Below are 26,382 nucleotides of genomic sequence, written 5' to 3' on the forward strand. Positions count from 1 at the left end.
CTCAAGGGGTGAGCAAAAAGCTTTGTCAAAACGTTTGATGCTTTTTTTTTTTTTTTTTTTTGTCCTTCCTATGTTTGGAATTTGAATGTACTTTGTAGGCGAACGGTGAGAAGAGACTGATGTATTAACACGGAACACAAGGTGCGGACAATTGTACATAGCGTTTTGACGAAATAAAAGTGATATAGGTAAGATGTAGTTTAAAAAGATGTCACAATGTCTAAACTAGTGTTTGCTGTCCAATGAAATAAGAACTACGGATGATGAGGACAGTTGCTTGCATGATCACCATAGTAACACCCTGGAGTTTTGCTAGCCTTTTGCTAAAGTGCACTAATTGTTATAGTAATGCCATTTGAACACAGTGGGACTTAGTTAAGTCCTCTTTAACATGGCATGCATGTTGTATTATCCATTGTTGGAATGTCACATGTTTGTACAGTTTTAGCTAAGCATTGCAGTGGTGCACTGTTACAGAGCGAGAGGCTCAGGTGCCAATGGACAGTTGTACTTTTACAATGATGGCCAGAGATGACGCACTGACATGAGCAACTAGCTTTCTGTTTATTTGCTATTTGAAGGCAACTGCAGTATTGACACATTTGTTTTTTATTTGTATTCTTTTTATTGCTGGTTGTGTTACATCATGTGCATTGACTGATTTGGCATCTAGAGTTTGAGGTTAATGCTTATCAATATTCTGTTTGACCCGCATACTTGATTGACCGGTTTGGGCGATGCTAGATGTTTAGTTAAGCCCGGGTGAGAGAATGACGTCACCATGTTGGGGTAGACGTTTCAGAGATGTTGTAATAGGACCTTCCTTTTCCAAAGTTACATGTCCTTAATAGCGTTGAAGAGCGTTGAAAGGCAGAATCAGTTCGAGTGTCAGCATAATATGTGGCTTACATAAGTCAAATGCCGTGTATTGCATTGTTTCTATGCAAGATACACATGTGAGTTACAGAATGGGATTATTGCACATTATACATAACACTCAGTGATAAAATGATCCTTTTGAATTTTTTGAAAAGTAGTCGCAGTTGAACACCTGATAGATTACCAAATTAAATGAAAATGATTTTGGTTATAAATTCATTTTCTACAGACCTAAATTTGTCCAAATGCTCAGAATTTTCAGTCTCTCAACTGGAAATATTCTTAGATTTTCAAAGTCCACTGCATGACAGTAAACAGCATTGTTTTGAATCAAAAGTAAACATTTTCATACATCTGTTTGTACTTTGGAAAATAATCAATATATTTTTTTGCCAATCTTCTGACGTGTTGTGGACATATATCACAGGGCAAAAATGGCCACCAGATTATAACTGCATTTTTGAGGTCAATTTGAAAAAGCATCCTGTCCTTTATATAAAAGAATTTAAATGAAAATGTTTTTGAAAAAAATCTGTTTGATAACAAAATCATTGCGAGAATATTCACTTATTAAAATAATCGTTAATTGCAGTACCTAAAAAAATTGTGATATTTAAAGTCTTTAAATGATGTTTATATTATTAACTGATCTGTAGTTAAATAATTATAATCTTCTTTTTGTTTATTGGTATGGGCGTGTGTATCTTTAAGTTTTTAGGGTCTCACCTTGTCATTTTAAGGCAGCCAATGAGAATAATCATGTTTCCATCTGTCTGACTGAGTCCAGCCATGTGTCCAAGTTCCATGTTTTAGATGGTGCTAACACAATACTGGACATCTCTTGAGGTAGACTTGCACAATCTAATAATATCCAGTGGTTGCACGACGTCATACTGACAGGGGTCTCCAAGATTTTGTTCACAACATTAAAGGGTAAAGTACTAGTATTACTTCTCAGAATGATGTTTGACAGTGTCACTTCAGCGGAGCAACCCAAGTGTGGATATTCTGCGTGGATAAGTGCGTATTCTGCATTGTGTTCGCCTCGTATTTGGCATCTACACTGTATGTTTAGTTATTTTCTGTCACCTTTGAATGATCAGAAATGTTCCATGCCATTTCCTCAATCCCCTGCTTTTGTCAACCTGCGTGTAAGTGTTGTTAACACCGCGCTGTTCCTTATTTTAGACATTGGCTCGTCACGTGTTTTAAATATACAGCAGCTGCATGTGTGTGTTGCTGATCCAACAGGTCAATATCAGCCGTGTCACCATGTGGGGGTTGATCAAGCCAGGGAATTACAACCATGAATACCACCATAAACAGAGCCAGTATGTGGTTAAAGAATACAGCAGGTACAGAATAGGTACTGGTTGTAATGCTTGTTCCAACTAAAGGTGTGTGTGATTCTAATGATACTGAATTTTCTGACTAATATATTGCTCTAACAATTGTAAGATTTACCTGAGCATTCAGACATACTGTGACAGTTCCAGTTCCTAAAATTTTAAATAGACAAAACTCAACACTTGAAAATTCCACTTTAATAACATTTCCATGAGTATGTCAAGCAAAGGTCTAATCGTTTTAAACCGACTGTCACTTTGTGTGTCACGTAATGCAAGTGCTCTCAGGGTCCTGCCTTCTGTTTGGACAGAAAAGCCGGAAAGACACCCCTTTAGGAGAAAATGCTTGTGTCCATTCTGACAGCCTGCATTAGAAAGAAAAGAAGATCAAGTAGCTCCTTTGAGCTGTCTGAGTCCCACACGCCAACTCGTGGCTGCCCAAACTCAATTTGTACACATAAAGAATGCAAGTGTCAACTTCTTCCACATTCATTCATTGTGCCAGGAATCTCTGTTGAGTGTCTTGTCTTTGTTATTTTCTGTGATTTACCTCACTTAACTTCTTCCCCCTGCTCCTCATTTTCCTTGTCTCTTTTTTGTTTTTAGAGTTGTGCCATTATGCATCATATCAATGCTCATATCTGATGAATTTCATTTTTTTTTGCTGCAGGATCTGCATACATTGAGCTAATTTTCTTACTGACTTTATTCATGTGTTTATTTACAGAGTCTCTTGTCTCACATCTAATTCAAATTAATGTGAATGACATACAGAGAAAATAAAAGCGTTACTTAGAATAACCTTTGATATACAGTTTTCTATCAAAGAATATTTTTTCTCAAAGTATATCTTTATACATCCAGTTTCCTGTTAGTTTGACAGGCATTACCTGTACATTTTGTGAACAAAAGACCTGTTTCATGACCAGGAAAACACTTTAATTGTAAAACAAGAAGCAAGGGAGCCCTGAAGTACAAAAAAAGTAAATCACAGATAAACAAAAGACAAATACCAATGACAAATAAAAAATAAAGACAAGAAAATTATAATCACAAAAAAAAACATTACAAGACAAAACAACAAGAATATCAAAAAGAATGAAAGCTGAAATAAAACCATAACTGTATTTATCTTGTTTGGGGTTTTTGTTTTACTGTTGGGTTTTGTCTTTTGTAATGTGCTTTTATATTTTAGCTGAGAATATACTTTTCTTGTTTGGCTATTTGTATTTTATTTGCTGTTGTGTTTCTGCTTTAGTAATGTTTTTGTTTGTTTTGTGCATTTTATTTCCTTATTGTTTTTTGTCTGTTTTTTTCGTGATTATGATGATCTTGTTTTGTTTTTTTGAGTTTAATTTGTTTTTGTAATTGACACTTTAGGGCAACAGTAAACAACAGTAAGATCCCTGACACATCGAAGTTGACATTATTTACGGAAAATATGAACTAAATATGACAAAAAAAGCTACTAGCTTAATTAACAAACACGGAGGAAGAAAAATGTCAGACCTCTACTTTTGTTTGAGTCTTTCTTTTTTTGCACCATCCTAATAACATGCAAACCACAATATAATGGAGTTTTTCTAATATAATGTGTACAAAACAAGGCATGTTATTTTGTAGAACTCGAAGTTATCATAATGCATCACTATATCTTTACCAACCTATCATTCACTAAAACTTGGATTCAGAGCTTTGCATCGTCTGTCGGTATGCAACATGACCTACTTATTCTATAGTGCGGATTCCCATGGCAACATATTTGGCTGTTGTTGCTGACTTTCATCTGAATTTCAACACCTGTCAGATTCTTTTCTCTGCATTTGAGAAGTCGCTTTGGAATGATTTTTACTGAAGGGCATAAAACGAGTCTACACATCACCTTGCATAACAAGCTGTTTTTGGTTTAGCTGTCTATAATAAAATCATAAAAGCCTGTAAAAACCTGTTCCACTGCAAAATGAGAGATTATATTTCTGTATCAAAAAACAACTCAAGCATAATCGACTGCTTCTTCACATTTGTAGGTGGGACATAATAGCATTTGTTACAATAACGTGCTGATTAATTGACAAGGGTTTTACGAGCTGTTAAATACAGTATATTTGGTTTGAGATCCCCAATATGTAAAGAATTGGAATCTTTCCATGCATCAAATGTAAAAATGGCATCTAGTTGTTAGCGAGATGCTAGTAGGCAGGGTGCCTTGCTGTTTAGCTCAAAAGGTGCAATTCGTTATTTGTGCTCTCCTTTCCTCTAACATGCATGCTTGCCTGATATAATCCTCCTTGAAGCACAACACAAATATAGCAGTGTGAGTTGAATGATGAAGACTAAATCAAATACGAAAAAAATTCAATAAAAAAAATACGGAAATGGTTGTTTTTGACTTTGTGTAAAAACAAATTGATTGCCAGAAAACTATTGAAGGAGTGAAGTGTTGTCTTTTTATGTCCTGAATCTGTTTAAAAGTGTAGATCAAAATGTATTTATTTATTTATTTATTTGTTTATTTATTCCAGAAGATAGGCCTATGTATTTATTTGAGGCAAAATTCTGATTTGAAGGCTCAGCCAGGTCAGTATCAGAAAATGCAAATTTTAGTATGCTCTTTGATAGGAAATCTTGGATTTGAAGACTAAAAGCATGCAGCTCTCACTGTGAGGGGTTAAATGGTAAGTCTATTATGAAGGTATTTACATTTGTTTCTGTTATTTAGCTCTGAGGAGATGGTGGACAGATATGAATATAAAACACGCGCCCACATCCAGGAAGTGGTAAGATTGCGCTCACTTCTTCTTTTGAATCCGATTTCAAAAGTATAATACATCAACCATGTAGAGGGAACAGTGTGAAGAAATCATTTACAGAGTATCCTGTGCTCAATAATTATGGGCATGCTTGATTTTTTTTTCTTTAATGTAGTTGAATATGAAGATGCCACATAAGTACGTGCGAGAGGAGCCGATGATCAGGGGACCATCTTTCCTGGCCAGGCTTAGATCTCACACTGTGTTTGAAAACACCCCAATCAAACTTTTTTGTACTGTGGAAGGCTATCCTCTGCCTATTGTGAAATGGTGAGCAAAAACAAAATGACATCATGACATATTTAGTTAGCATATCTCAGTTGTTCTATTATTGTCCTATTATTTTGACTTAGGTATAAAGATGGCATGCTCCTGGACATGTCCTCAGGAAAATATCTTGTTCAATCAAAAGGAGGAGTCCACTCTTTGGAGATTCAAAGGTACTTTAAATCAAGATAATGTGATCATTTGCTTTGATGAAGGAGATTTCTGGGTTTTGTAGGGACCATATGAACTCCTGAAAACCACTGAGCCATACCTCAATTTTATTGGATTCAAGTGTCTATTAAGGCAGTTCAAAAATGTCATGTGCTGGAAGCATAGTTTCGTCCCTCCCCTCTTGGGAAGCTCAGCTGTTCACATGCTGACCTCAGAGTTACATGATACCCGAGGATTCCTTCCGTCGTCTCGCTCTCCTTAGATCCAATTACCTTCAGATCCTTGTCTTTATTGCAGATTTAATGGAGGTCAGGCTAGAACCTCTAGTAGTACAATATTCGGTACTGTAAAAGTAGTAACAGATTTTAAATTAGAAATGTGATTAATATTCCGGGTTGAATGTCATCAGTACATTTATAAATCCCTCAATCAAAACACTACTCTGTCAATGCCACTCACTGCAGAAAAAAAAACGAAAATACATATATATATATATATATATATATATATATATATATATATATATATATATATATATATATGCAGTATATATTTGCTGATGTTGTGTGCTTTTTTCATAGATGTTCAACAGATGATACAGCCCTGTACACAGTTATGGCTGGTAACATCCATGGACAAGCAACAAGTCAGGCTTCCATTATTGTGAAGAGTAAGCAACATTATATGTCTGGCATTTAGGCCCAGAAATTTTACTGCACTTTTTAAGTTCTATTTAGTCACATACTCTAAAAATTCTAAGTACAATATTTATATATAATTTAGTACAGAATATTTTATTTGATTTCTCAATGTATTTCTGTCGTCCATCCATCCATCCATCTTTTTTAGTCACTTAACTGTCCACGTCCAGCATGTATGCATCTGTTTTTTTTCTTTGAACCTTTTTCATGCATTGGTTGGTATTATCGTCTCACCAGTACTTGAAAGACCAAAAACAATAAACAACTTTTGCTATTTCCACGTTTAGGGTACAAGAAGGAGGAGTTTTGTCCATATGGATGGATGCCTTACAGTGGTATGTGTCATAATTATCTGATAGAAAGTTCTGGCAGTGAAAGATATTTTTGACATGGACCTCAGCAAGGAGAAAAAAAAAATCTACTTTGGGTAATGAACTGAACGTTTAGTGCAGGTGTCGGCCATCCAAAATGCCATATTGAATTAAAAAAAAAAAAATACAAAAAACAAATCTGTTTGGAGCCACAAAAAATGAGACTTTTAAAAGCCTTATAATGAAGGCAACACTTGCTATAAGACTCTATATATTCACTTCATTAGCCTATGATCAAAATGAATAAGTAACCTATAATTATGAGCCTTCAGAATTAAATGTTTATTTTCCCTCAAGTGCATCCTGGAGAGAATGACGCACCACACAATTACTCTGCTGGACAAATGTGCTTTGAGTTTAATTTCTATTACAAAATTTTAAAAAAATGAATTAAGTATGTTTTGTTCTCTTGGCAAAATGATTGAAATACAATAAAGAAATATAGAATTTTTTTCATTTTATAATGAGGATTAAAAAAAACTAAAAAAATGGACTGCCATCCTCGGACCTCACTAATAAAATAATATCTCTATGTTGTCATTCTAAATATACAGTATACTGACAAATATCAGAAATCCTTTCATAAAAATGTGTTTCTAAATATGTGCGAATGACAGGATTGTGTTCTTCCCCGTCTAATGTCACTTCTGTTTTCTCACACCATTGGGAAGCTTCTTAGCACCGTGCATGTAAGATGTTTTTGTTTTATGACAACTCATTGGAAAGCAAACATGCAAGCAATCCTTCTGCATTGGCAATGAAGCAAATGATTTGGTCCTCTGTTCTCATCAGCTATGTTTCTCCTTTTCGCTTTGGGATCCATGGCCAATATCAAACACATGCCACTTTTTCTTTTTTCTTTTCTGCAACAGCCACCTGCCTAGCCTACATTTTCATACACTTTTGAAAATGCTCCAGGGAGCCAGTATTGTGGTGCTAAAAGCTGCAAGCGGCTCTAGAGCCGAAAGATGCCGACCCCTTGTTCAGTGAAACCCTGTTTCATAGTAGTTCGTTAATGCCATTTGCAACCGATTTCTTGCCTTCTTGGCGTTTTACATATGTTTTCTTACCCTCTCAGTTTCCATGCTTCCAATGATCCAGTTCACTAAAATCCACATTACCTTCCTGGATAAGTTCGGTCCAGTATTTGCTTCTGAAGGCGATTCGGCCACTCTAACTGCCACCATGAACCTTGAACCCAACCTGGCAAACTTGCAACCTGAGGCACAGTGGTACAGAGATGGTAAGTGATCACTAGTCTATGTTTTTTCTAACATTTTTCTGAGGGTTTGTCTTTTCTCATTGTTTGCTTACATTTTCTGTGGTTGTCGCATTTCCAGACACTCGTTTATTTGATTCAAAATGGGTAAAGATTGAAACGGGCAGAGGAGTCAGCACCTTGACTATACCAAACCTCTACAAAGAAGATGAGGGCTTGTACACACTCCGAATGGTCACAAAAGGTGGCACTGCAGAACACAGTGCATTTGTGTCTGTTGCAGGTGAGAAATTGTGAACTCACGGGTTCTCCGTCAATATTAGTCTTAGGATAATTTGCTGCCTCCGATCTTGCGGCCAACTTGTCACTTGCTGTGTAGATGGTCCACCTCCAGTTGTTGGTGCACCTGGTGCTCCAATGGACATAAAGATCCACGATGCCAACAGAGACTATGTCATCGTGTCATGGAAGCCTCCTAATACTACCACAGAGGGTCCAATCCTGGGATACTTTGTGGACAAGTAGGAGTTGCCGTTAAATACTAATCATAAAGTCAACACACCATTTTGATTTTTTTGTAAATATACTGTAACTATAAAGTGCATATGTGTGTCAGTGAAACACTGTAAGTCAGTGGTTTTCTATATTCCTCGATTGTTCACTTTCATTGTTATTCAATTTGTCTTTTCACTCACCTTTTCAGAAGTGAGGTCGGAACCGAGAACTGGACTCAATGCAACGATCAACCCATTAAGATCTGTAAATATCCAGTGGCCGGCCTGTTTGAAGGACACTCGTACTGCTTCAGAGTCCGGACAGTCAACGCCAAAGGAATCAGCAAACCTTCCCGCATGTCTGATCCCATCGCTGCACTGGACCCGACTGAGTTTGACAGGCTGCAGAGTGGGTTGCACAGGAATGCTCAATGTCATATGCTTTAAGTGTTCTAAGATCGCTACATGCATCGCGACATTAGCGTCTTTGCTGCTATCGTTAGCTGCGGCTGCCATCGCAGCTGGTTGCATTGCATTTTTGTGGTAGGATAAAGTTGATCTTCTTCTGTGGTAACCAAGCTCCGTCTTAGAAAGAACACAGATCACTCTACTTTTATCAGCGGTGTGGTGTGGGCAATTTTAAAAATTAAATTTACAACCCTCTCATGCACCTCCATTTTCACATCTTCTGCTGTTTATCTGACAGTCTGATTTATGTAATGGTTTTCTGCAAATGTGACAAGAAATCTGAGCGTGACAACGAGTTATACTTATTGATCTTTCTGTTGTTTCCAACAAGAAAAATACATTTAAAAAAATGCGACATCACTTTTGAAATGCTAAAATGATAGTCATGGTTTTCCCATCCATACAGCTAAAAAACTTGGAGGAAAGCTGAACGTTGTCTCCTACCATGATGAAGTTGAAGGTGTGTTTATTGACAATATTTTTCTTGTATATCACTAGTAGTGCTTTTAGTGGTAAATTTATGTGCGCATTGATTTTATCTTTATGTACAGCTGAAGGAAAACCTCCAGGTTCTCCATCTGGGATTTATGCGTCGGAAACTGACAGGACTTACATTGTTTTGAGCTGGAAAGCTCCGGCCAAATCCAGCAATGCTCCCATGTGGTACTACATAGAAAAGGTGAGACAGTAATTCCTCTTCTCTGACAGTTGAGCAATGCTACATTGCTTCGGCATAAATGATCCAATAATACATGGAGTATCAACGGCTGTCTCTTTTTGCTGCAGACTATGGCAGACAGCGACGCATGGCAGCGTGTTAACACTCAGGTCCCAATTCGCTCCCCTCGCTATGCTGTCTTTGACCTGTTGGAGGGTAAAAAGTACAAGTTCAGAGTCATTTCCGCAAACATGTATGGAACCAGCGAGCCATCAGGACCAAGTCGACCAATTGAAACCCAAGAACTTAAAGGTCCTCACTTGTCTTGAACGGTTTTATCTTTTATTCAGTGCCCATCGTGATGATGTCTTTAATGCTTTTTCTTCAATGTCTGGCTTTAGGTGTGCCTTCAGCTCCCGGCCAAGTGATTGCTACTCGGGAAACCGACACTTCTGTCCTCATCCAATGGGCTCCTCCAAAAGAGCCCAACAATCTCATTGGCTACTACATTGACCAGTGTGTGAAGGGGTCTAAAGACTGGACCTCAGCCAATCACAAACCACACAAGAGCACTCGGTATGCTTACAGTAAACATCTCAGGACGAGCATTTTTCACTGCTGTGCAATTTTAGTTGGACTCATTGGACTCGGTGGCTTATGTGATGCTCTCGTTTTAGATTTGTGGTTAGCGGTCTTACAACAGGAGAAACCTACGTGTTCCGTGTCCAGGCTATCAATGAAATTGGCCTCAGTGAGGAGTCCCAGGAGTCTGCACCTCTATCAGTCAAGGCTGCCCTCAGTTAGTATTTTCTCATTTTGCAATGACAGTTTAGTATAATTCTTTCCTGTGTTATTGGTTGGAATTCTAGAATTCATTATTGAATCTTCTGTCTAGCCACACCTTCTGCTCCCTATAAGATTGCTTTGGTTAACTGCGACGGACATTCAATGGTCCTTAACTGGAAGAAGCCTCTTCACTCTGGAGGGTCACCAATTAAGGAATATTATGTCGATAAGAGACGCAGTGGAACAGAAATGTGGAGGGAAATCAATATCCCACCAATTGCTGAGAGGCTTTTCAAGGTAATGGCCGTAGAAAACCAGATGAGGAAAAATCTCTCTGCGAGAAGCTCTTCATTTGCTTGCATCTTTGACTGACAATGGCACTGCGTTCACTGACAGGTGGAGGGTCTGACGGAAGGAGCTGTCTATCAGTTCCAAGTGCTTGCGGCAAATCTAATTGGCCTGGGACCGCCGTCCCAACACTCAGCGGACTATACCTGTGAGGCCTGGACTATGCCCGAGCCAGGTAAGTTTAAACCGCTCTGTTTGCATAATATAGAAATGGAGACATGCATATGCTCTGCTACAGGTCCTGCATATGATCTGACTTCTTGTGAGGTCAGAGATGATTCTGTGGTGCTTGAATGGCAAAAGCCTGTCTACATCGGTTCTGGACCCGTCTCTGGTTATTACGTGGAGTATGCAAAGAAGGGCACAGATGAATGGACTACAGCCAATGAAACACCCACCAATCAATGCTTCCTCAAGGTCAGGATTTCTTGTAATATGCTTTATATGTTGGTGCTTTTTGGATTTTCCTTTTGGAAGTAACAATAGTTTGTTAGAATCTTTTTTCTACATTGTTTTTATTCTGCCTATTTTTCACATATATTAACAGAATGTTCATGTTTGTCGTGATTGGCTCGCTTTTGTTACAGTCTGATCCATCTATGCGTATATTGTTTTTACTATTACAGTACTGAGTCAGCCTCTGACTGACATGAGGTTTACCTATGTGACACTGGCATCTAGTGCACAAAGTTGGAAATTGCATGTTGGATTTGAAAGTTTATTTTCCCTCCTTCCCAATGCCAATTACATGAGGGCAATAGGAATCTATTTAGCACAGTACTGAATTTTAAATGCCCCATTATGCCTACCGGTAATTACAATCCTATCTTTCAAAAGTGTCTTTTTTTGTGTTTAAATCTACAAAAAGAAAAAGGTGTCCAGAGAAGCTTTTTTCTACTATCTTTCAGAAAAAAATATTTTGATCTCCTAGGTGACGGGCCTGGAAGAGGGCTGTACCTATGACCTCAGGGTACGGGCTGTCAATGATTCAGGTGTTGGCATGGCCTCCATGAACTCCGACCCGATCACTGCCGTGGCTGTGCCAGGTAAGGTCTAAAATGATTCAGTCTTTTTAATCAAGTTTTTCTTCCATTCCAGAAAAGAAAGGTGAAAACTCTGAGCATAAAGCTTAGAATATAAACACAGGCAGCTCCTGTGTCATTGTCAGATAAGGACAGTTAGAGCAGTTGAACTATTCCCAATGATGGTTGTGTTTTCTTTGTGTGTAATGTAGGCTCCCAGGAGGTGTCCTGCAGCGTGGATAAGAAGACGGGTGACATTGTTTTCACTTTCGAGTCATGCCAAATGAATCCAGGCTCTCAGTTCGTCTGGAAGAAAGATTATGAAGAAATCACTGATTTCTCCAAAGGAATTGAGATTAAGACGGAAGGCAACAAGTAAGAACGTTCACACACACACATACATGCACATACACACTCAGACTTTGCTATCCTTAATGTGACTCATCTGTCAGTCTTTATCTGTTGATGACTCTCTAATGCCTTGCTTCATAGAACCCAGCTGATCTTTAAGAATGCAGATAAAGAAGACTTTGGGACCTTCTCTGTCTCTGTCACCAACACAGACGGAGTTTCATCCAGCTTTTCAATCAATCCTAATGGTATGCTTTATATTTTGTATTACTGTGCTTTCAGTTTGTCAAACCCCAACAAATAAAAACAAATTTTAATTACCTAAATGAATGTATTTAACTTCAGATTTTAAAATGAATGTTTTTCAGTCATCAATTTACATTTGTACTTTTACATTACGGCATTCATAGTCCTCCATATTGACTTACAATCATTGTTAGTTAGTTTCTTTAAAGTTACCCTGTGACTATACTTTCTCATACTCCACTCTGAAATACTCTGATACTTTTCCTATGACAGTCACATGAATTTTGATACGCAGTAATGCCTTGTTTTCCGCGGTTAGTTGGGACCGAAATGTCACGATAATTGAAAAACGGCAAAATAACGTTCTCTCTGTCTGAAGAATCAATAGTCAATACACAAAGCAACGAAAAAGAATTGTGTGCATTATTTTATATCTTTTGTGATTTTCTGTATTAATTATCCCCAAAGTCTGTACTTGATTATTATTATGTTTCATGGTACGGAGAAACTTGTTTCTACACTGTGCATGTGACGATAAACACTTTGACCTTGACCTACACTGATGGAAAAGATTAGTTTTTATAGATTGGGGAAAAAAAAACAAACATAGCAAGCAATACAGCACAAATCATGTCTTTGTGTTTCAGAGATGAAAAAGCTTGTGGCACTCAGCCATGATGTCAGACACCCAAGTAAGTACATTTGGCTGAATCCTACATTAATGCTAATATCATTCTTTATGACCATTTTTTTTTTTTTTTGCTTTTTACCTGTCCTCAACCCCTTCTTTACATTTTCCATTTGAAATATTTCTTTTGTCGGATCCAAACATCCCTTACTTGCTTTTGCATCACCTGCCTAAGCACTATTCACGACTGCACCTCATCTGACTCCCCTCCCTTGTACTCTCCTATGAATGCTGAAATACGCTGTCTTGGGGCCAAAGTGCCAAAGAGAGAATTAAAGGATGCTTCTTATTTTTTCACCTCTTTTAAATGTTGTCCTTTTTCCCCAGTCATCCCACTGAAGGCAGAGTTGGCCTATAAAATATTGGAGAGAGGCAGAATGAGGTTCTGGCTGCAGGCTGAAGAGCTTTCCCCCAAAGTCACCTACAAATTCTTTGTTAATGACAAGGAAATGTCTGCAGCTGATGTAAGACACAATTGTAGTTTATGAGAATAGTTTAAAAAAAAATGCAAGAAAGAAGTTAGCTCCGGGCGATGCACAGTGAAGATGATTCAGTAAGCTGCATTTTGTATAGACGCAAAATAACAAAGATCCCGGAGAGCTCCCACAAAACAATTTCACAAAGTACAGCATTATTCTGAAAATGGCATAATACAGCTTCATTCTTTGAGCCTCCCTTAAAAAAAGAAATCTTTCTTCTGCAGTCCATCAAGATGGGCCATGACGTGTCCACAGGCATCATTGAATTGATCATGGACCACTTTACTGAAGAAAATGAAGGCACATACACTTGCCAGATTACGGACGGAGGCGGAAAAGCACAGAGCTCATTGGTTCTCATCGGCGATGGTAAGCAGGGTTTGTGGAATCACTATAAGCAGCTAATGAATATAGTGCAGTTTGATAAATCTCCCAAGTATATGTCTGCATCAGAATTAACTACAATCAACATTTTTTATTTTGTCCCTTACTCCGAACATGCGTGTGTGTGTGCGTGTGCACTTTGGAGACACATAAAGTCTTTCAGTTCAATTATAGCGAAGACGGATACAGCTTGCAACCATGCCAAATTTGAATGCAAAAATCCCCAGGTATTAAAAATAAGGCTTCAAAATAGTGAGAAATCGAGACATTCTCTCCACTCTCAAATGCTATGAGCACCACATTCAGCTCAACTCTACTTCTACTCCTAAATAGATGCTACTTTGTCGGGCATCTTTCATCCACTTACAGCTTCCGGTGGCTGGAATGAGTACGAAGAGGTGATGATGTCACCTTCCCATGCTGTGATAACGAGGCGTCCTAATTATATCAATTTTAATAATTTATTTTTTGATCATCTATCTGAACCACAAACATATACAGTATGGCAAGTTAAATTCTGTTGCGTTAGATGGTGCAGCAGAATTAACTTAAAATTTGTGAGTTCAATAGAGAATGGAATTCGGTCTTATTCTTTTGTGCCTTCGTGCAGTAAATGATAGGAAACACTGCTTCAAATGACTATTAATTGAAGGAATTTATAGAAAGTCCTGCCAGCTAAATTCTTTTGTGTGTGTGTGTGTGTGTGTGTGTGTGTGTGTGTGTGTGCGTTTTTATATGTAGCTTTCAAGGCTGCACTGGCTGAAGCTGAATACCAGAGAAGAGAGTACATAAGAGTCAAGGAGGGTAAGATGCACACGCTATTCACACAATCTGTGAGCTTCCCAATGCATCATTTAAACTAGAGCTGGCAGTGATCTATATGCGTGTGCGTGCGTGTGTGTGTGTGTGTGTGTGTGTGTGTGTGTGTGTGGGGGGGGGGGGGGGGTGGGGGGGCTTCTTTAATTATTATCGAAGATATAAAGCAGCATACAGTATAGTCACTGTCAAGCCGAATCCTCATACCGACAAAATGACAGCTTTACAAGAAGTCCAAAAATGCCAGCCTTCATTTTCCAGGCACCGCTTTGTTCAAGTTACATTATATCTAATCGTGTTATTGTACTCTCACATTAACGCAACAGTATCCAAAAACTATGCTCAGTGGCTATTTTATTGTGCTAAAAGAATCTCTAATTTCCTATGACTCTTTTAGTACAGATAGTTAAAATAAGAAGAAAAAAAAACGTGTCAGGAGTGCTTCAAAAGCCACGATCATAACGAACCACTAGTTGCATATCTTGCAAACTACCTTGTAAACCCTTTGAAAACGACACAGAAGCAAAAGCTTGCCTTACATTTTGACAGACACCTTCTTAAAAGTCTTAAGACATGACTGATGCAATAAATTGATCAATGAGCCAACTAGGCCTGTGACGCAAGATGGTACCTTTGCAACAAAGCATCACTGCGATCAATTTTGAACAAGCCAGCCAACTTAAATGTGGTCAAGCTGACCATTTGCATTTGTTCCTGTCTAAAGAACATGCAGATGTTAGAAATAAAAAACACCACCTACATTAAGTAATGGTTTGGGAGTGCCTTTTGCCATTGATTCCCATCCTATGCAGCACTTTTGGCCTACATAGGGTTATGGCTTCCCGCAGCCCTGGCCTGCCATGGACTAAAACTCCTCTATTTGTGCGCCTCTTGTCCAGTTCGGGTCTGCTCATATTTGCCTATGTGTTTTTTATTTATTTATTTTAATTCAACATCACACATCTCAGATTTATTCAAATTTGGAACCACAGTTTTGTTGGTGTCTCTAGGTGCATCTTATTCAGCAACTCCAGAAGATACATCATGAAACATCATCAGTTTTATTTCTGGCTCAACTATTGGTAAATTCCCTCACTATTGACAATGCAGAGCCCTATGAAACCTTAAAAGTCTTGCAGCATTTTCCAAAGGGATCACTATAACACAGTTTGACAATACATAGCTTCATGTTCCAATTAATTTGCTTTTGATTTGAAATGAAAACAAAGCATTTAAAAAAACTCAACAACAATATTACATTAAATATGCTGATACTTAGGGCGGCACAGTGGAAGAGTGGTTAGCACATACGCCTCACAATTCCTGAGTTCAATTCCAGCTCGCTCCGGCCCCTCTGTGTGGAGTTTGCGTGTTCTCCCTGTGCCCACATGGGTTCCCTCCGGGGCAATCCGGCTTCCTCACACATTCCAAAAATATGCATGGCAGATGTATAGCACAGTCTAAGGCCTTGTCTACATGTAGCCAGGGTTCTTGCAAACGAGCAGTAAATGTCTCCGGTCTGCCCGATTTGCCATAATTTGGAAGGAGGAATGCAGATACCTATAGGAACTCTGGTAAAATACCACAAACCTCCTGAAGTGTCTTCACTACCACCATTTCCCATTTTGAGAAACTCCGTTGTACACAAGAGAAAAACATTTTTTCATTCTTATGTTTTAGAGAGCTTCTAATGGCTTTCATTACAATGTACAGGTGTGCCTATTGTTGTAATCAGTATTTATGGATATCCACACTTTCAGTTGTCAGAGTTCGGTTTGCAGACAAAGATGTGAAATTGCTGCTAAATTATTCATGTGGCTGTTGAGCCAATAAAGGTCCACAAGTAGTTAAACATAATTATGTTTCATCTGTGTTTTTGTGTCCCATCGCTCTGCAACAGGCCCCCACTTCAGCGAGTTCTTGTCCCTTCACGTGGGAGATGACTGTTCAGTCACACTTGTGTGCAAGGTAAATGCAGCCAAACTCAATTATTGAACATTTGCACTCGTAACAAACAGGGGGCTCACTTGTGAGGCTCTAATTAGCCGTTCGGCTCAGGGCGCGTGAAGGAAATAATGTTTTTTATTGATAACGTCCGGGTCGAGACCACCAGAAATGAGGCTGTTGAGATTTTGCCTTTCTGGAAAATGTGAAAAAATAAGTTTGAAAGAATACGTGCACATGAGGGGCAACTCTGAAAGTACTGCATAAGCTATTTGTCAAGCTTTCCGCCATGCTGCGAAAATGTTCTTATTGTCTGTGATTAATTCAGGAGCACTACATTACAGTAAGCCACAAATCTGCAAGGTGAAAGGGCCACCCTTTTCTTCCTAGGAGAGCCAAAGTAAAAGCCCAGAATAAATCTAAATTAACATACAGTAAACTTACGTACACTTGGTGAATTTTGAATTGTCAATGAGTTACATAGTCTGAAGTTGGCCACGTTAAATGCATTTGGAACAAACGTATTGTGTGAACTGATACAATGTCAATGGGACTATCACACTAAAAAGCTTTAAATTGTCATGAATTAAGATAAGGTGCTCCACATCAAAAGTGACTTAGAATGGTGGCCTAATGGAATCAATGGAAAACGTTAGACTTGTTATCAAACATTTAGAAGCTGTTAAATAAAAAACAACAGCAACAAATCTTGCTCTTTATTCGCTATAAATAGTCTTTTATTGCTGATTTTAAGGTTAACAATCAATTTTCCATTCCTGCCTGAGTGGAATTTCCCCTTATGGATTATAATAAGAACAGTCAAAGAAAAATTTTGTAATATCGGGCCTGCAGCTATGAGTTAAACTACTTGACAGTCAAACCAGCTCCAATGAAATCTTTGCATCATCGGCAGATACATTCTTAGAGGTTTTGCTGAAAGCATTCACTCGTGGACATATTGGCTCAATAACTTGGGCAGCCTGGGGAAGTTCACTCTGTTCTATTGCCACCAGTGTGTGTTTTAACTGTTTACCGTATTGCATTATTTACAACCAAACTTTCTTATTGTCACACACAACATTATTCTTGTTGTTTTTGATGGAGTAGCCAACGACTGTCGTTAGGCCTGAATAATTGAAACTGGCCTGATTCCTTCTATAACTTCAAGACAAAGCTTGCTTGCAGTATCATCGCCCATTATCCGAATGAATAATCCAACATCCGCATTCAATGATCAAAACATTCCTAAAGGCCCAACTGCATGTTGCTGTATGTTGTGTTTTCATCATAGGTTGCTAACTTGAAAAAAAATTCAGAGTTCCACTGGTTCAGGGAGGACACAGAAATAATTCCTGACGTGAAGCCAGACCTGACATCAGGAGTCTGTAAACTGGCAATTAAACTGGTAACTTTTTTCACTACGAGAAGCTGCATGAATAATTTCAATTAAGTTTCAATATTTCGCAAGTGGTAAACAAATGTCATCTCATTATTTGATTCCTACGCCCCTTCTGCAGTTTTCGCTGAAAACATCCGGGATTTACAAGGCCACCATCAGCGATGACAGAGGAAAGGATATGAGCCAAATTGACATTTCTGGAAAAGGTAAACAAACGGAATTACTTACAAAATTGATTGACCAGTGCAAGTCAAAAATGAATCACAAAAGATGTGAAATGTAGTTTTCTCATTAAACCATGGCTGAAGGACAGAGCATGTTTTAGATGTAAGCACTGCTGCCATCCCCTTTTTAATTCATTAAATTTCAAATCCTCTAACCATTAACTCGAGTGTAGAAATATTAAAATGTGACAGCTTGTTTGCCCACAGGCCTGGTTTTATTTCCAAGAAATACTACATACTGTATTACTGTTTATCTTACTACTACAGTGGGCCCCTGGTTCACGAGATTAATCTGTCTCGTGATTGGGATCGTAACACAAATTCGCCGTATGGCGGGCAATCCAAACCTATATTAATGAGCTAATGCGTGTAAAACCTCAGGTAAAAACATGAAAATTGTACATACATATTAAAAATTGGTATCAAAATAGCATAGTAAGTGCTACTTATATAAAACATACATGCATATATTTAAATAACATCATAAAAAAAATATATATATAAAGGATTTATTTACCTTTGAATGACGCTTGTTCTGGCCATATTCCCTAGTAAGGGTAGCCTAGGCTAGGCTAGTTTAGCTTTCTTCATATTTCTTGATTATCTCCAGCTTCGTTTTTATATAAATCATCTTCTTTCTTCTTCTCTCTTTAACATCACCAGCAATCCTGGGAATCATGGATAACAAATTCAAGTTTGAATCAAGCACTAAAACACATAATAAATACGATATTGAAAGCACTCTCACATGAGATCAAGTCTTCAGGCAGCCATCTTTGTGACCTTGTGCGCCAACCAATAGCAGACCAGCAACTTCGTGACCCCTTCACGCTGACCAACAGTAGAACAGTATCTTAGGGAGTCGAGATACCGATCGATAGCAGACCAGCATTGTAGTGACGCGTTGCAGCAGAGGCAGTTTGACGCCAACAGAAAATAAGAGCAATTACCTAAAAACGCCTCAAAAGGAAGGCAAAACAACAAATAAACAACTCCACAGGTCATGACACTTATTGATGTTAATCGTAAAAGGGGGTTAAATGAAAAAATGAAAATGAAAAAACTCAGTATTCCACATCGTGACGTGAAAAAATGTAAACCAGGAATGCCGTAACCCGAGGGACCACTATACTTGTAATCTCCTCTGGTGTGCATATTTTTTTTTTTTAATTTGAAATTCAACAGGACAAAACCTGATTCATTCAGCTCAGCTTTGCTAAACAGAAACAGCCGCCTTGTGACTTTTTACCCAATTCTTTTGTGTGTCTTATCTTGTAGTTTTTGAAGAGGCCATAAACCAGATCACCCGCTTGGCTGGTAGGTGTCTTCCTGCTTCACACACATACTGGGCAATTAATTAATATTTAAATCGGATTCCAAATTTTGACTTATCAAAACCATAGAAACATACACACACACACACACACACACACACACACACACACACACACACACACACACACACACACACATAGATACATACATACATACATACATACATACATACATACATACATACATACAGTACATACAAACATACATACATACATACAAACATAAAGAACAACAACAGTATTCATAATATTAATAATAATAACAATCAACAAAAACACATGACAAATAATACAATGTATTCCCTATTTTGTGACAATACTCTGAATGCACCCAACGGTTAGCACATACGCATATAGCTTATATAATTCTGCCCTCCCTGAGTGCACAACAGTTTAGTGAGACCCGAGTTGGAGTTGACTGTAAAACTTAACACACATCAAAAAGAATTACTTACATTGTATGTTTAGATTTAATATTTCAGTTTTTGAAACATCGCCAATGTTGCTATAGCAATCAACTAAAATTCCATTGACAGACTAACAGAAAATTAGCATCAACTTCCATTGAGGATATTTTTCAGATAAATATTCAAATGTAAATGCTGTAGAAACCAATACAGAAACATATATAGATACTCAAAAGGAATATATTTTTCATAATCTGGAGGTTATATTCATTTATTACAGTTATAAGTTATACTCATTCACTGACAGAATTTTTCAATACCCACATATTGAGTTCCATCATTATACATAGCCCGAATCTACCAAATAAAAGCATGAACTCTCTCTGCCTTTTGCTGTTCTTTTATATCCAGCAGTAGAAAAAAAAAGTAGGTTTACATAATTCAGCCGTTTCGCCCAGTGGACTCTCAAACTGTGTTGATCTCATACCTACTAAAATGGGAAATTGTTGTCATCTCCTGGTGCTTGTGCATCTGTAAAGTTGTTTGCGCGTTACTTATTTAGAGTGGAACAGGATCAAAAAATCACCCACACATCCCTGCTGACAAAAATTTAACTGACACGTATACTTGTCGATAGCAGTGAATGAGTTGAAGTCAAATCGCGACTTTCCTGAGAAACAAGTAAATATAAAGGCAAGTAGCTACTACACCACCCTGCCACATGGCAGGAATTGGTTTCAATTAGTCTATTAGTCATTATTTAAATATATTATTGTTTTTTTTTTTTTCCGGTTATTCTTTTAAGTTACAGTGTAGTTGAAGTTAAGTTTTGAAAGTTAAGTAAAATGAATGAGCGCCTTTATTAACTGGTATAAATATCAGCCCTGATATGATGATTACAGTATAATCAAATTAAAGTTCACAAAATAAACAGACAAGGCTACATAATTTGCCTGCCACCCTTAGACTTCTTTTGAAGGTTAATTCATCTCTGGACCATAATTTAGACGCTCCTACTAATGCTTCATCATTGGAGGGTCCAGAGAGAGAGAAAAAAAGAAATCTGATCCTTTAGTCATGCGGCTCTTCATGCGTGCAGACTGAAATTGAATGACAGTCCCCCGAGGTTGGGGAAAGGTGCTTGGTGAGCGTCACCAGCCCAAAAGCGGCTGGGCGATTTTCCAAAGTGACCTGTGTGCACCCCTCTCCCACCTCTATCATCACCCTCAGGAGTGAGTGCACAGGAGCTGGTGATCCACTGCACAGCCACCGGCATTCAGCTGCAATGTCCCATGAAGTATTACACTTCAGAGATGAACATCGTCTGGTACCACGGGTAAGGCAGCGTGCACCTCTCACCTCTAATTACTGCTTACCTTCGTGACGAAAATTATTGAAAAGAGAGTGTGCTAAGTGGAAGGGGAGAGGTGATTATTTTAAGCCTGCCTACAAATGTAGGAGGACCGGAAAGCGTGTTGTTTGCATTCTCTTCTCAAGTCGAGGCAAAAACAATTCGCTTTGGGACGGCTGTTGCAAGTGCTTTCATTATCCGTGTTATTGCGGCAAAATTGGCTTGTTTTTGAAACAAAAACCACACTCTATTATCTTCTATGAAGAAGCGCAGACATTTCTGCACTTAAAAGCACTCCATGGGGCCCTAGAGAGTGAAATGTGCAAACAGGTGTAAAGACAACATGCAGGGAGATGGCTTTCGGGGAAAGTAAAGAATGAAGAGGGAGGAAGGTAGAAGGGTGACACGGGTTAGCGGAGGCTTTGGAGGTTATTTAATTATTCATAGAACACAAATTACGCAGATGAGATTTGTAACCTCTGCTCATGCCTTCTGTGAGTGCACATGAGAGCCAGTGACAGATAGCAAGAGAAAGAGGAATTGCTCTCCCTAGGCGTAACATTAGACTGGCGTGTAAACATGATTTTCCATTAGCTCAAAAGTAGGCAGTACACACTCTCGTATAAACAATAATTGCATACATGTGCGCAGCCTAATAATCTCTCTCTCTCCCCGCTTCTTTCAACAGTGACAAAAAACTCTGCCACAGTGACAAGATTGTCATCGGGGGAACGCCTGCGATGGCGACAATGGAGGTAATCTTCTGGATGTTTTGGTGCATTCATAATTTGCATGTGAGGTGATAGCAGGGCGACCTCTAGAAGAATGAAGCATATTTAAAGAACTTTATTAATTAGATAGAATTAAAAAAAAATTCATAGTGTCGATTAAAGATAATTAATGTAATGGCATCTTTTTTCTTTTTACCCTGTGCCACAAAGCCTCATAATCGTAATTACCTTTCGGATGAAGTAAAGCATGAATTATAGGCATGCATGTATAATTTAATAGCCGGGCACTGATGAAATGATGGCTTTAGTGTTGACAAATGGCTGATTAAACTTTCTGATATAAAGGTGATTGAGCCGACTGAGCAGGACAAAGGGAAGTACTCAATCGTGATCACCGACCCTGAAGATTCACACAAGCGCACGTTGGACCTCAGTGGTGAAGGTCAGGACATTGTGTCACTTGTTTGACTGCAACGCATTTGCGGCAGTGAATTTGAAAGAGTCCCAAAATTAGTTAAACTGGCAATAACTCAAATGAAGTTCTTGTCAAAATGGCATTTAAAGGCGAAGTCAAGTCAGAAATGTTCCAAAAAATAAATGGATCTATGGCTGGATGTTCTTTGTGCCCCCATTGGTCTAAATCTGTGGGCGCGGCCATTTTCTTTGTCAACTAAAAACAAGATCACGGTTGCTCCGGGATCCCAGCTCACCTGTTTTCAGTTTGGTCATGTAACGTTCACAAGCTGAGCCGTAATTGTTTATTAGTGAACTACAAGAGACAAAATGGGCATCCTACGAGATGTATAAAAGCGGGCGGATTTTGTTATTGAATTCATTTCACCTACAAATAAGCAGAATGCTGTGTTTGGACAATGAGGAAGCATCAGAATGAATAATTTAGTTTTTTACTACATTTCCCACCTTTAAGCTTTATGGGACAACATTAAAATTGAGTTTTCATCTTTTACAGTTTATGACAAAGCGTATGCTGAGTTCCAGAGACTCAAGTAAGTTCTCAACCTGAAATCAACACTATTATATCAGCAGAATATATTTAGCTTTACGCGTACCATTTCGTGTAACAAACCAGATGGACTGCTTGTTCAGAAACTAAAATAGCAAAGCTAGCAAGCATATTTAGAACTTAAATAAGAAGTCATATACTCTTGGAAACCAATGAAGGAAAATAAGGGAAAATTCTGAATATGAAATGGTAAAAATGACTCTTTTTGTACAATAGTAGTAGAGTTACGGCTTAAAAAAAACAACCCTTCATTTTAGTTTTAGTTAATCATCATCAAGCTCTTTTTTTTAAATGACCAAGAACTCCCAACAGCTTGACAGTGACAGACAAGGCCCTTTGCCACATTTTGAACATCCATTAGAAAAAATCAAATGGTGCTAAAAACAATAATCACCAAAAGCACAGTGGAAACCAGCCAAATCCCTTTTCTAATTAGCAGTCAATGAGGGGCATTGAAGCGCAACATTTTACCTGCACAGTGGAGCAAGTGCCACCCTGCCGGCTGCTTATTGAGTGTCAAGATGGGAAAAGGAGAACAGAGTTCCTCTGGCCATCTGGTTTTCAGGCTGACCTCTCACCCAGCCTGCTTCTCTAATTGGGCTCTTCTGATTATTACTAAAAAGAATAGCATCTTTAGATATCAGTGAAAAATACATTCAAAGTGACCCCTGAATATACAGGACATTTTCATTTAGCCAATGGCAATGAAGGCAAACAGAATGTATGTTTGATCAGCAGTTGCACTGGACGCATGTATGTATTATAATCCCATAATATGTTCGGATATGTTTGTTTTCATGATGATTTTTTGGGAAGTAAAACAGAGCCTCAACTTTTCTATTTTTGGTTTTTTTAGGGCTTTAGCTTACGCTGACAAGAGTGAGTATTGTCAAGTATTTCCTTTTACACAGAAATTCTATTAGCTAAAAAAATAATGTTTTATTCCAGACCGCGGTAAGGTGATTGGAGGTCTGCCTGACGTCGTCACCATTATGGAAAAGAAGGTAATGTTTTAGGTGTGCGTATTTGTGTGTGAATATTTGCGTGTATTTGCCAAATGACTTAAAAAAAATCATCATGTGTCTGCCATTAGACGCTGAGTTTAACGTGCACGGTGTGTGGGGACCCCAAACCTCAAGTTTCCTGGCTAAAGAACGGCATCGAGGTCGAGCGTGATGATCAGGTAAAATAATAAACGGAGAAATTAACGAGCAGAACTTCCACTTCCATGCACTGCCTGTCAACCATAAGACTAACATCTTCTTTTGACTTTGTTTTGGTCAGTTAAATAATTGAGTTAGTTTGTTGCTGTTTCCTGTTGTAAACCTAATATTATTGGCTCTTCCTTTTAACTTAATTTCAGGCGATACAATCTAATTGTTGTTGAGGTCAACAATATAAGCATGTTCATACTAAGCAAGAATAAACCCACTATTGCTTATGTGGCCTACTTGCTAACCAGTATAGAGTACATCTAAAGAATATTCCCAGTCACTTCGTGCAGGTTCTTTCTACATTATGAGCGTCCCAGTGGCTCCTGCTGCCTTTGAAGATTTCATTTAAAGAAACAGCTGAGAAGGTCCGGGAGGAATATACGTTTTGAAAGTATGCCCTTGTCTTAATTCATTCCCTCACCTGCTAACAATGCGCCTGAAACAACAACTGTGGTCCTTGGTGATATGTCTGCCAAACCTTAGGGGTGCCTCTCTTCAAAATAGATCCCTGCAGCGCTTTTGAAGCAAAATACAGGAAATAACAAACACAAAAATACATTCATACAGTACATCGGATAGATTCAGAAAGTAGGTATGTTGACAAAAGCGTTTATGTTTGAAAACCTGCACAGAATGAAAGTGTGGCAACCACACAGAATGAAAGTGTGACTGAACTAAAGAAGCAAGCAGGTTTGAAAGTGATAAAAGCTTTTCATGATCTGAAACCCTCTCATCTGAAAACTATACCACATTATTGCATTATTTTAGAAATGATAAGAGTGGCATTAGGCGAGCATGTTGAGCTCACATGCGGAAGTCGTGGGTTTACATCGTTTCTGCGTGGCGTTTGCACGTTCTCACCGTCCCCGAAGGTTTCCTGGTCTTTTGTTTGCCCTGCAACTACAGTAGTTCAAGGTATACTTGGCTTATTGCCCAAAGAAAGATGGGATAAGCTCCAGCATGTAACCTTTGTAAGGATAATCGGTAAAGATAATAGATCTTTAGCCGCTTATCCTCACTGCAGGCATGCTGAAGACTATCGCAGCTTTCTTCGGGCAGAAGGTGTGGTACGCACTGTTCTGCTTGCCAGCTAATTGCAGGGCATACAGAGGCAAACAACCATCCTCACTTTCAAACAAACCTAAAGGTAATTAGGAGTGTCCAATATACCATGTTTTGGGGAATGTGGGAGGGAACCAGAGTACCCAGAAAAAAAAAAAAAAACATTTGAGCTTGAGGAGAACATGTAAACTCCACACAGAAAGGCCAGAATTGAACCCACGGCCTCTGCGTTTGAGGTGGACATGCGAACCGCCATCTTCCACCACGATTCCCTGGTTTAAACACAGCAAAAGGCAACGATATTGTTATCTGATGGTTCATATTGTAACGTAAGTCATTCTAGCCCTCCAGTGCATGAATACCTCCCAAAATCCAGTGGATTGTTATTTCATTGCTGTTTGCTTGAGGTCCAGACACTTTGAACATTTCTTCCCATGTTTCAGTACGTGGTCTCCCTGGACCAGGGCAAGTTTGCCAGTCTTACAATCAAAGGCGTTTCCATGGAGGACTCCAGCAAATATTCCATGATTGTCCAGAACAAATACGGAGGGGAGTCCGTTGATGTTGTGGTGAGTCTGGCTTTTTCTATCGGAGCCTTATGATGATATATGAGATATTTTGAGATTTTGAATCGTGAGTCTGAAAATCAAATTATTTTTGGCCAAATCTCCCTCTCTTCAGGTCTGTGTGTACCGCCAAGGTGAGAAAATCCCAGAGGCAAAGCCAACCGTGACAGCCAAAACAATTATCCCTCCCAAAATGCCCATTGAAATGCCCCCAACGGTGACCCAGCCAGCCCGCGCCGCGCCTAGCCCTGCCCCTCCCAAAGCTGCACCCGGAAGAGGAGTGAAGAGTCCCACCCCAACTCGAAGGAGGTTTTAAAAAAAAAAAAAAATCTATATCGTGTCCGGCAAACTGGTGCTCATTTTTATCAAAGCATATCCCTGAAATTAAAAAAAAAAAAAAAACACTGTGACAATAATGCAACAGTTGGAAAAATTATAATGAAAAAAAAAATATCCACTAAGTGTAATGATTTAGAAATTAAGAACATTGAAAAACAATGCTTGTACGGGATGTTTTGACTTTGGAAAAAAAAATATTGATTGGAAATAAAAAAAGAACATTACAACACAGGATGATTTGATTCAAAACAACCAGAATAAAACAACGTGAACACAAAGGTAA

General features: G+C 38.5%; 1 protein-coding gene across 1 annotated transcript; it reads left to right on the top strand.

The window, feature by feature from the left end:
• myom2b (myomesin 2b) lies at positions 1-26,382 on the top strand. Its single transcript, XM_088412868.1, has 39 exons — positions 1-8; positions 2,131-2,234; positions 4,945-5,002; positions 5,151-5,305; positions 5,389-5,475; positions 6,055-6,143; positions 6,462-6,509; positions 7,624-7,788; positions 7,886-8,047; positions 8,144-8,285; positions 8,468-8,667; positions 9,133-9,186; positions 9,278-9,405; positions 9,513-9,696; positions 9,786-9,960; positions 10,062-10,183; positions 10,280-10,467; positions 10,567-10,693; positions 10,757-10,935; positions 11,450-11,564; positions 11,753-11,915; positions 12,033-12,139; positions 12,785-12,829; positions 13,153-13,289; positions 13,529-13,673; positions 14,430-14,492; positions 16,405-16,472; positions 17,740-17,853; positions 17,966-18,053; positions 19,350-19,388; positions 21,043-21,148; positions 21,852-21,918; positions 22,240-22,336; positions 22,865-22,901; positions 23,775-23,797; positions 23,867-23,922; positions 24,012-24,101; positions 25,638-25,763; positions 25,876-26,382. Exons 2-39 carry the CDS (start codon positions 2,152-2,154, stop codon positions 26,074-26,076), a joined length of 4,233 nt encoding a protein of 1,410 aa, XP_088268994.1. The 5' UTR covers positions 1-8; positions 2,131-2,151; the 3' UTR covers positions 26,077-26,382.

Source organism: Hippichthys cyanospilos, chromosome 4, assembly GCF_059441005.1.
Source record: "Hippichthys cyanospilos isolate Australia breed blue-spotted pipefish chromosome 4, RoL_Hcya_1.0, whole genome shotgun sequence".
NCBI lineage: Eukaryota > Metazoa > Chordata > Actinopteri > Syngnathiformes > Syngnathidae > Hippichthys > Hippichthys cyanospilos.

What these genes read in the sequence shown, in the direction of transcription:
- myom2b (XM_088412868.1), top strand. Translation starts at nt 2,152, where the DNA reads ATGTGGGGGTTGATCAAGCCAGGGAATTACAACCATGAATACCACCAT. An exon ending in CCAATCAATGCTTCCTCAAG is followed by an intron (nt 10,936 to 11,449) that starts GTCAGGATTTCT and finishes TTGATCTCCTAG; the next exon opens with GTGACGGGCCTGGAAGAGGG. An exon ending in CAGTCACACTTGTGTGCAAG is followed by an intron (nt 16,473 to 17,739) that starts GTAAATGCAGCC and finishes TTTTCATCATAG; the next exon opens with GTTGCTAACTTGAAAAAAAA.